This window comes from Pelophylax lessonae, assembly GCF_965119305.1.
Source record: "Pelophylax lessonae genome assembly, chromosome: 5".
In the NCBI taxonomy this organism is placed as follows: Eukaryota; Metazoa; Chordata; class Amphibia; order Anura; family Ranidae; genus Pelophylax; species Pelophylax lessonae.
The window spans coordinates 449263568-449275265 of NC_138772.1; the positions used below are offsets into that span (position 1 = coordinate 449263568).

The following is an 11698-nucleotide window of genomic DNA, read 5'->3' on the forward strand; positions in this document are numbered from 1 at the left end:
ACGTCCCACGGTATTTGCGCAGCAATTTTTCAACCGCATTTTTTTGGGGGGGGGAGCACAGGTTTTACGAATTTTTAAAAAAAAAAAATAAACCCAAACACTAAAGTTAGCCTAAAATTTTTGTATAATGTGAAAGACGCCGCCGAGTAAATGGATAACGAATATGTCATGCTATAAAACTGTGCACACTCGTGGAATGGTGCCAAACTTCAGTATTTAAAAATCTCCATAGGCAGCGCTTTAAATTTTTTTTTACAGGTTACCAGTTTAGAGTTAGAGGTCTTGGGCTAGAATTGTTGCTCTCGCTCCGTTACCTCACATGTATGGATTGAACGCTGTTTACATGTGGCCGCTTCTGCGTGTGAGCACTTTAATTTTTACACTTTCCCTTTACCTTTTTGTTATCACTTTTATTCCCATTACAAGGAATGTAAACATCCCTTGTATAGGAATAGTGCATGACACAGGTCCTCTTTATGGAGAGATCTAGGGTCAAAGAGAACCCAGATCTCTCCTACAGGCTAAAAAGCCTGAAATAAAAAAAAAAAAAAACCCACACCATCTCAGCTATGAAGCAGGGATCATGGCAGTATTGACAACTGCCAGGCCGGGCGTGACGTCATAGCATCGCGCCTGGGCCTCCGAAAGTCAGACTGCCGGCGACCATCTGGTCCTCAGTCTCTATGGCAATGGTTCCTCAGGACCCACTAACAGGCCAGAATTTAAGTATTACCTTGGGGAGATGCAGACTAGAGTACTGCAATCATTGAGCAGCAAATTATATCGCCTGGGATGTATTTTAGTTATCTTGCAAACCTGGCCTGTTAGTGGGTCCCGAAGACCAGAGTTGAGAACCACTGCTCTATGGTGTACTTCCACAGCCAGCAGATCCTTCTCTGGCTCGCTGATCGCACAGGCGAGCCGGTAGAAGCACTGGAGGGCGGCGAGAAGGGGGGGGGTGTCCCCTCCCACCACCTGTAAGAAGGATCAAGCAGCTGAATAGCCGTTATGATTGTTCTTACTGTGCAGGGAATTCCCGGCTAGAAAAATATCTGAATGATCCCTGGAGCGGCAGGCTTCATTCAGATATCCCCACTTAAAGCCCAGGACAACATATGATGTTCAGCGCTAAGGAAGTGGTTAAAGAACACACGAGTTCCTTTCACAACGCTTTGGGTGAACCAGTATGGTTGCAGAATAGACATGGTCATGTTCTGCAATTACAGCCTATGAATGTGCAGGTGCCTAGTAGGGCTGAAACTAATCGACATAATGGATTATAAATTGTCTTTTTATCAAATAGTTGGCCTACATACAGAATTCACTATTTGTTTACATGTATATGTATACATAGCACAGCACACATACAGCTCAGTACACTGTCCATACAGGTCAGCAAGTGCCTGAGAAATTGTGAATGTGAGGAACAAATGCCTCATGGGACATAGTCCTCGGCAAGAAAAGTGAATTCAAGGGATTCTAAAAAAGGCAGAAATTTACCTTAATTAACCACTTCATAACTGCCCATTTTTTGCTAATCAGCACTCCTCTACTTTACTAGCAATCGCGCAGTCATGCAATTCTGTACCCAAGTGAAGTTTGTATCAAATAGATCTTTTAGAGGTATTTGAGCACCAATGGCTTTATTTTTTTACCAATATAAAAACGAAAAGGTAGAATTTTGAAAAAAATTTTACTTTCTGCTAAAAAACATCCAAAAAAAAAAAAAAAGTCTTCATAAAATGTTGGCCAAAATGTATTCTGCTGCAAAATTGTTTAACAAAAAAAAAAAAAAAAAAAAACAACCCAATAAGTGTTTGACTGGTTTGTGTAAAAGTTATAGCATCTACAAAATATGACGTATATATAGTGGATTTTTTTATACCGATGACGGTGATCAGCAACTTCTAAAATGGGACAGCAATACTGCCACGGTGACATTGACGCTAGCGAGAAATGACTAACTAGCGATCAGTGCTAATACTATACACTGTCACTGTACTAATGACACTGGCTGGGAAGGGGTTAACCTCTAGGGGGATCAAGAGGTTAAATATGTGCCTATGTGTACAGTTTTTACTAACTGATCTCTCAGTTTTTCATACCTGCTTTACAAGACCAACACGAGAGCTCTTGGCTGTGATTGCACGCAGCTGATCAGCAGGTCCCGGCCATGAATCATTGGTCAGGACTTGCTGACAGGGCAGGAGGCGGCACGCCTCATAAGCACAGAAGCAGCGATGTACGGGTACGTCTCTGCCTGAAGTACATTGCAAGCGGTAAGGTAAAAAACCTTTTAAGAACAACTCCCCTCCCAGCCCCCCATATACTTTCCCCGATTCCGATCTAGCACTATACCTGAGAGCAGCAGCACTGGGGTACTGTTCCAATTATGAGACTGATAACTAGAGATCTAAATTAGGTTTTGTAAATCCCAGTCTTGCTAGTTACATTAACCACTTGAAGACCAGTTTTCTCTGGCAATTTGTTTATATGTACAAGTCAGTATTTTTTACTAGAAAATTACTTCTAACCCCCAAACATTTAACATTTTTTTTTTTTTAGCAGGGACCCTAGGGAACAAAATGGTGATGGTTGCAATTTTTTAATGTCACACGGTATTTGCACAGCAGTTTAAAAAACGCAGAAAAAAATTTTTGTAAACCGTGAAAGATGTTACGCCTGATACCCAACAAGTCACACTTGAATATTGCGCACGTTCTTGGAATGGCAACAAACTACAATATCTGAAAATCTCCATGGGTAACATTTTAAACTCCTTTACAGGTTACCCATTTATAGTTACAGAGGAGGTCTGGTGCTAGAATGACTGCTCCTGCTCCCGTTTGTGGCGATACCTCACATGCGTGGTTCGAATACCATTCAAATATGACTGTGCAACTTGCGTATGCATTCGCTTCTGCACGCAAGCACGAAGGGATGGAGGCGCTTTCAATTTTTGTTTTATTTTATTTTTTTCACCACTTTTATTCCTATTACAAGGAAATGTACACATGCATTGTAATACAAATAAGGATGACAGATGCTCTTTATTAAGAGATCTGGGGTCAAAGACCCAGATCACTTTACCTTTAACCACTTAAGGACCAGCCCTTTTTCGGACACTTGTTGTTTACAAGTTTAAATGAATTTTTGCTAGAAAATTACTTGCCCTTTAAAGGCTGTTAGGTGAAGTGACGTCAGACGTCGCTCCGGTCCTCCAAGGGCATAGAGTCGAGTGGGGGCCATCTTGCCCATCACTCCAGGAGAAAGGATAGTTTCCCCCTTTACAGACGGCTCCTGTAAGCAGGGAAACGACTGGTAAGTGGCGGAAGGGGCGCCTCTCCTGCTGCCTAAAAAGGGAAAAATCCGCCCCTGGGACCACTTATGTCAGAGGATCGCCCACTGTATAAAAAAAAATACCGGGGTTATGGCAGCTAGCTGCTACCATAACGGTAAATAACTTCAAAGTAATGAGATTGATTATATATATATATATATATATATATATATATATATATATATATATATATATATATATATATATATATATACACATATACACACACACATACACACACACATATATACATACATACATACATACACACACAGTGGGCGGTCCGGGAGTGGTAAAGCACAAACGAGGGGAGAAAAAAAAAAGTAAACTTTGATCGCTTATGAGAGCAGACGGCCACAGAAACCGATCGGTGGTGACAGTAAGCCTGAGAAGCACCAGTGAATGGCAGGGGGGATGTCCTCTCCTGCCGCTTCGGAAACCCGCCCAGCAGCTCTAGAGCCGCTCGGACCAGTTTCTTGAGAAAGCTGGCCGTCTACTAAAAAACGTGGTACCGGGGTTATGGCTCATATCTGCAGTCATAATCCCAGCAAACCGCAACACACACATATATTATACATATGCACACACTGCGGTCGGCAAGTGGTTACTAAATTAAGGTACTATTGCAGTGCTACTTGCTGGGCTACAAAAAAAAAAAAAAAAAAAATCGGACTGAGTTACACTGAGCGTGCAAACGACGCTCCAAGCGCTGGTTATGGTCAAACACCTATTTTACCATTTACTTGTGTCCCACAACAGCAGCTCCCCCCCCCTCCAAATACTATCCAGACCATTGCAGATTTCAAGATGGCTACCACTGACAACTTTATTATACTCCCAATTTTTTTTATTTATTTTTTTTAAGTGGAATTAATTTTTAAAGACCTTATGATCTTTCCCGCAGAGGGCAAGGCAATTAGAAAGGGCCCAACCATCTTGGCTAAACTCGCCTTGACAGTGCTCACTCAAACACTCCTGCTCTGCAAATACCAGGGTGCTCTGGGTTATGAAGAAGAAAGTGACTTTCCTTGCCGAGACAGTGGATGTAGCAGCTAACTGCTTGGCCTCAACACCATCACAATCAAGGAGTGAGGTCACTGCTCCCCCTGTGTCAAAACTGGAGATTTTAGTGCCAACTACAACAGAGGAAAGCTAGCAAGGTAGAGTGTGGCAAAGGGGGCCCCCTGCACAGGCAACTGGATAGTGTTAAAGTGAACTTTTCACAAGAAAATGCTACTTGCTAACCCAGAACAGGTTTGCTGAAAAGGAAAGTCAGAAGAACTTATTTAAGATAAGAATGGAAGGCATGAAAGTTAGCAAGACAAAGGCATTTAGCATTTTAAAAAGGACAGTAACCCATTTAAATGTCTATTGTGAAGCCTGTGGAGAACAATATTATTTCAGCATTAGGTTTGCTTACCCTCTGATTCTAATGACGAATGCCAGTTTGGGTTCAGCAGGCACATAATAGTTTCCCGCTTTGCGGGCCATTCTAGCCAGACGCACTTCACGTCTGTACAGCTGTCTGTATTCCTTGTAGTAGGATTCGGCTCTCTTGTAAATGACCTTTCTTTTTTCTTTGCGGGCCTGAATAGGGGGAAAAAAATAAAACCCTTTACAGATTTCCATACTAGTAATCACCCCCTTGAATAAGGACGATCACATTTTGTGAAAAACCTACACAAAACAAGAAGAGGACCTGAGAAGGGTAAAAAATACAAACATTAAAGACCCTCACCTTCTTTTCAGACAGGATTTTCTTGATCCTTTTGGCCTTGGCTTCTGCAAAGGCTTTTCGCCTTTTCAAAAGGCTTTCTGGAATGGATGGCAACTTTTTCCCCCTGCAAACATAAGCTTGTTTTAAACATATGCCCACAATTTACATATATGAAAAGAATGTCACATCAATTAGAACCGCTTGCACTACAACAAATGAGCAAGACTGTCAGAATTCAGAGTTTAAAGGAAAAGTGCATTTATTAAATTTTTGTATTGAAGCCTGCAGAGCATTGTTACCATGATCAGTGTGTGGTTGGTGCAATGCATAGACTCCTGCATTGTTTTTATCACAGCCTCAAGTGTGTACAGAGGTGTATATCCACTGAGCCCCCCATTGTAAATGATATGCTACCCCGAGCCCCCCCGGTCTAAACTGCATTCTACCCGATGACCCACTCCACTGTAAGTGGCATGCTACCTGCTGACCCTTCCATGTAAATTGCACGCTACCAGCTGATCCTCCCACGTAAATGGCACGCTACCCGCTGATCCTCCCACGTAAATGGCACGCTACCCGCTGATCCTCCCACGTAAATGGCACGCTACCCGCTGATCCTCCCACGTAAATGGCACGCTACCCGCTGATCCTCCCACGTAAATGGCACGCTACCCGCTGATCCTCCCACGTAAATGGCACGCTACCCGCTGATCCTCCCACGTAAATGGCACGCTACCCGCTGATCCTCCCACGTAAATGGCACGCTACCCGCTGATCCTCCCACGTAAATGGCACGCTACCCGCTGATCCTCCCACGTAAATGGCACGCTACCCGCTGATCCTCCCACGTAAATGGCACGCTACCCGCTGATCCTCCCACGTAAATGGCACGCTACCCGCTGATCCTCCCACGTAAATGGCACGCTACCCGCTGATCCTCCCACGTAAATGGCACGGTACCCGCTGATCCTCCCACGTAAATGGCACGGTACCCGCTGATCCTCCCACGTAAATGGCACGGTACCCGCTGATCCTCCCACGTAAATGGCACGCTACCCGCTGATCCTCCCACGTAAATGGCATGCTACCCACTGGCACCTACAACCCCCCATCCCCACAGGTGGTATGCTATCCGCTGACCCTCCCACGTAAATGGCATGCTACCCACTGACACCTACAATCCCCCATTCCCACAGGTGGTATGCTACCCGCTGACCCTCCCACATAAATGGCATGCTACCCACTGAGCCCCCTTCCCAGGTGGCATGCTACTCACTAACCGTGCCACGTACAGTCGATATAAAAAGTCTACACACCTGTTAAAACGTCAGGTTTCTGTGATATAAAAAAGACTGTACAACTCAGTTGAACAACAAACTGAAATCTTTTAGGTGGAGGGAAGTAAAAAACTAAACTAAAATATGGATGCAAAGGTGTGCACACTCTTAAGCAAATACTTTGTTGAAGCACCTTTTGATTGTATTACAGCACTCAGTCTTTTTAGGAATGAGTATCAGCATGGCACATCTAGACTTGGCAATTTGCCCACTTTTCTTTGCAAAAACACTCCAAATCTATCAGATTGCAAGGGCATCTCCTGTGCACAGTCCTCTTCAGATCACCCCACAGATTTTCAATCAAATTTAGGTCTGGGCTCTGGCTGGGCCATTCCAAAACTTTAATCTTCTGGTGGAGCCATTCCTTTGTTGATTTTGATGTATGCTTAGCGTCGTCATGCTGAAAGATTAAGTTCCTCTCCATGTTCAGCTTTCTAGCAGAAGTCTAAAGGTTTTGTGCCAATATTGACTGGTATTTGGAACTGTTCATAATTCCTCTACCTTGACTAAGACCCCTGTTCAAGCTGAAGAAAAACAGCCCCGAAGTAGGATGCTGCCACCACCATGCTTCACTGAGGGTATGGGGTTCTTTTGGTGATGTGCACGTTTTTGCGTCAAACATATCTTTGGGAATTAGGACCAAAAAGTTCAATCTTGGTTTCATCAGACCATAACACATTTTCCCACACGCTTTTGGGAAACTTCAGATGTGTTTTTGCAAAATTTAGCCGGGCTTGGATGTTTTTCTTCGGAAGAAAAGGCTTCCATCTTGCCATCTACCCCATAGCCCAGACATATTAAGAATATGGAAGATGGTTGTAACATGTACCACACAGTGAGTACTTGCCAGATACTCCAGTGGCCCCTTTAATGTTGCTGCAGGCCTCTTGGCAGCCTCCCTGACCAGTTTTCTTCTCATATTATGATCAATTTTGGAGGGACGTCCAGTTCTTGGTAATGTCACTTGATGACTGTCTTCACTGTGTTCCATGGTATATCTAATGCATTGGAAAGTCTTTTGCACTCTTCTCCTGACTGATGCATTTTAACAATAAGATCTCTCTGATGCTTTGGAAGCTCTCTGTGGACCATGGCTTTTGCTGTAGGATGCGACTAAGAAAATGTGAGGAAATACCTGCTAGAACAGCTGAACTTCTTTTTGGGTTAATCAGAGGCACTTACACCCAGTCATAAGAGGGTGTGCACACTTATTCAACCACATTATTTTCACATACCCCCTCCTAAAAGATTTCAGTTTGTTTTTCAACAGATTTGTACAGTTTATAGGTCACATCAAAGGAGGAAAAATTCTGAAATTATTTCGATTTCTCTCATTTTTTTTTAACATCACAGAAACCAGACATTTTACCAGGGGTGTGTAGACTTTATATCCATCTAAAAATGGCATGCTACCTGCTGACTTCCATGTGAATGGCATGCTCCCGGCCAACACCCCCCCCCCCCCCCCCCATGGATGGTACTCTACCTGCTAAGCCCTCCATTGTAAATGACATGCTATCCACTGACACACAAGGCAGCCGCCCCCCCATTGTTAAAGAGGAGCTCCAGACAATTCAGTGTTTAAAGCCAGCAGGTACAAAACGTGCAGCTTCTGACTTTACACTCATCTGTCCCACAATCCAGTGGTGTGCTCACCCAGACCATCGTTTCTCTCCCTGGCAATTCAACTGTGCGCTGTGACAGTTTGTGGCTTCACAGCCGGGTGCGCATACGCGAGTTAACGCTGCGCCTGCCAAATGGTCCAGCACTCTTCTGGGACCTGTGACATGTGCCAGAACACTCGGGGGGGGGGGGGGAGAAGAACTGTGTCTGAAGATCGCCAGCAATAGTGGGAACCTTCTAAAACTGGGAACCTGCCCCCCCCCCAAAAAAAAAAAAACGACATGGCAAATGTGGAAGAAGAGTGCATAAAAGCTAAACTTCCTAATGAACCCCCCCATAAATTACACTCTATCCACTGAACCCGATTCACTGATTGTGGCCAATGTCCAAGACCTGAACAGGACATCAGGTGTTCCTCGGGGGTAGGTGGTTCACAGTGTCTCTAGGAACCTTCACTCTCCTATCTACAAGATGCATATACTGCGCGCCCCCCTCCCCTTTCACACACACAGTAAAAAGGTATGGCTGAGATCCATGTAGAGTAGACGTGAGTCTCAGTCTATGAAGAGGTAGAGCTCAGTCTATGGCCAGTGGAAGTGGGTCTTGGCCTATGCAGAGTAGAGGTAAAGCGCAGTCCCATGCACAGTATAGACATTGCTCAGTCTATAGCCAGTAGAAGTGTCTCAGCCTATGTACAGTAGAGGTAGAGTGCAGTCCTCCATGCACAGTATAGACATTGCTCAGTCTATGGTCAGTAGAAGTGTGTCTCGGTCTATGTAGAGTACAGACATTGGTCAGTCCATGCACAGTATAGGCATTGCTCAGTCTATGGCCAGTATAGACATTGCTCAGTCTATAGCCAGTAGAAGTGTGTCTCGGTCTATGTAGAGTATAGACATTGCTCAGTCCATGCACAGTGAGGTTGCTCAGTCTATGGCCAGTATAGACATTGCTCAGTCTTATAGCCAGTAGAAGTTTGTCTCGGTCTATGTAGGGAGTATAGATATTGCTCAGCCCATGCACAGTACAGAGATCGCTCAGTCTATAGCCAGTATAGACATTGCTCAGTCTATGGCCAGTATAGACATTGCTCAGTCTTCTAGCCAGTAGAAGTGTGTCTCGGTCTATGTAGATCAGTGTTTCTCAACTCCGGTCCTCAGGGAACACAAACAGGCCAGGTTTGCAAGAAAACTGAAATACATCACAGGTGATCTAATTTGCTGCTCAGCGATTGCAGTATTCTCGTCTGCATCTCCCCAAAGAAATACTTAAAATCTGGCCTGTTAGTGTGCCCCGAGGACCGGAGTTGAGAAACACTGATGTAGAGTATAGACATTGCTCAGTCCATGGTCAGTAGAAGTTTGTCTCGGTCTATGTAGAGTATAGAGATCGCTCAGTCCATGCACAGTACAGAGATTGCTCAGTCCATGCACAGTATAGACATTGCTCGGTCTATGGTCAGTAGAAGTGTGTCTCGGTCCATGCACAGTACAGATTGCTCGGTCTATGGTCGGTAGAAGTGTGTCTCGGTCCATGCACAGTACAGATTGTTCGGTCCCTTGGTCGGTAGAAGTGTGTCTCGGTCCATGCACAGTACAGATTGTTCGGTCCCTTGGTCGGTAGAAGTGTGTCTCGGTCCATGCACAGTACAGATTGCTCGGTCTATGGTCAGTAGAAGTTTGTCTCGGTCTATGTAGAGTATAGACATTGCTCGGTCTATGGTCGGTAGAAGTGTGTCTCGGTCCATGCACAGTATAGACATTGCTCGGTCTATGGTCAGTAGAAGTGTGTCTCGGTCCATGCACAGTACAGATTGCTCGGTCTATGGTCGGTAGAAGTGTGTCTCGGTCCATGCACAGTACAGATTGTTCGGTCCCTTGGTCGGTAGAAGTGTGTCTCGGTCCATGCACAGTACAGATTGTTCGGTCCCTTGGTCGGTAGAAGTGTGTCTCGGTCCATGCACAGTACAGATTGCTCGGTCTATGGTCAGTAGAAGTTTGTCTCGGTCTATGTAGAGTATAGACATTGCTCGGTCTATGGTCGGTAGAAGTGTGTCTCGGTCCATGCACAGTATAGACATTGCTCGGTCTATGGTCAGTAGAAGTTTGTCTCGGAAGCTGAGCCCTGCCTGTATTATAGAAGGTGATAATACACGGGGGGTCTATAGGGAACACACAGCGCTCCGTCCTCCCAGGGAAGGCGCCCTCTCCAGGGTGGCAGTGTAGTCCGCACAGTGACATGAATAGAGGAGCCCCCGAGTACACACTGACAGGCCGCAGCCACCTCAGCCATCCCCGTCCCCTCATACACCGCCCTTCCTCCTCCTCCAACACCAATACGGCGCACAGTCTATCCGGCACCGTAATCCAGCACTGCTGAGGAGATGAGAGGACGGGGAGAGGCGATCTGACACACGGATGGGAGCGGATTACACAGAGGCCATTAACTACTCACTCTGTCCCCGCCATCTTCACCACCGGAAAAGAGGGCAACACGCATGCGCAGAGCTCAGTTAAACACGCGGCGACGTGACATCATCAGGCTGCGCTAGATAGATGGAATTCTCTGATCGCTTCCGTTTCCTGTGTGCACTGTGCTTGCCTTCCGCTGATGTCTATGTGCAGAGACAGGCTGTGCCTGGGGCTAGGGGGTGTCTGAGTGAGTCTGGTGTCCTGCCGAAAACTCCAATCACATCACTTTCCGCTGACTGCACCTCATGAATATTTGGAGATTTCGACAACTTGGTGTTTTCACAGAACAGGCAGCAGCATATACATTCCTATACTCGCTATAATGAGTGGACACTGTTATTTCGCCCGTTACTAACCAAAAACATGGCCGCCTCCAAGGCAGCGACAGCTAGAAGGCGGACTAACAATGTCCATTCGTTGTAGCATGTACGTTAAAAAACCCTACCTCCTGAAAATTCCCTATCCCTCGTCCCTTCCGGGGCACATACGTCATGGAACAGCTGAGCAGCTTACCATTGCGCATGCTCAGAGCTCCGAAGGGTAGGGAATTTTCACAGGGTCGTGATGTGTAACTTTACACCACATAAGCTGTTGGCGTGGTTACATCAAATCATCTCCGCTCCTACCCCTGTGACTTCCCTGATCTCGGCTACTAAATGTAAAAGCAGCGGCGGGTCTATGAAAATATAAATCACGAAGCCGAGATCTCCGTGATTTATATTTTCATACACCCGCCGCTGCTTTTACATTTAGTAGCCGAGATCAGGGAAGTCACAGGGGTTGGAGCGGAGATGATTTCATGTTGCAGCAGAGATGATTTAATGTACCTGCGGCAACAGCTGATGAGGTGTAAAGTTACACAACACTACCCGTGAAAATTCCCTACCCTTCGGAGCTGTGAGCATGCGCAGTGGTAAGCTGCTCAGCTGTTCAATGACGTATGTGCACAGGAAGTGACGAGGGTAGGGAATTTTCACAGGTAGGGTTTTTTAACGTTACACCGGAGTGTATAGGCTGCTGGTGTTCTGTGAAAATCTCTCAATTGTTCCTGCTGTACACTCACCGGAAGTAACATGGTTGGAGCTCTCAGCAAGTTGGAGTTTTCGGCAGAACACCAGTGTTCTGTCAGAATACCGCTACCAATCAGATTCTGCTACCGGAAGTGATGTATGGACTAGAACAACTTACTGCGTATGTGCCATGCTTTACA

At 45.5% G+C, this 11698-nt stretch overlaps 1 protein-coding gene across 1 annotated transcript in view; it reads right to left on the reverse strand.

The window, feature by feature from the left end:
* Positions 1–10524, reverse strand: part of RPL7 (ribosomal protein L7) — a 17423-nt gene extending 6899 nt beyond the window's left edge. Inside the window, exons 1-3 of the mRNA XM_082259879.1 lie at positions 10472–10524; positions 5079–5181; positions 4761–4927 (exon numbers count right to left, since the gene is read on the reverse strand). Of these exons, the coding sequence (XP_082116005.1) occupies positions 4761–4927; positions 5079–5181; positions 10472–10485 (284 nt within the window). The 5' untranslated portion in view covers positions 10486–10524. The remainder of the gene's footprint in view (positions 1–4760; positions 4928–5078; positions 5182–10471) is intronic.
* Positions 10525–11698: the final 1174 nt, after the last annotated feature.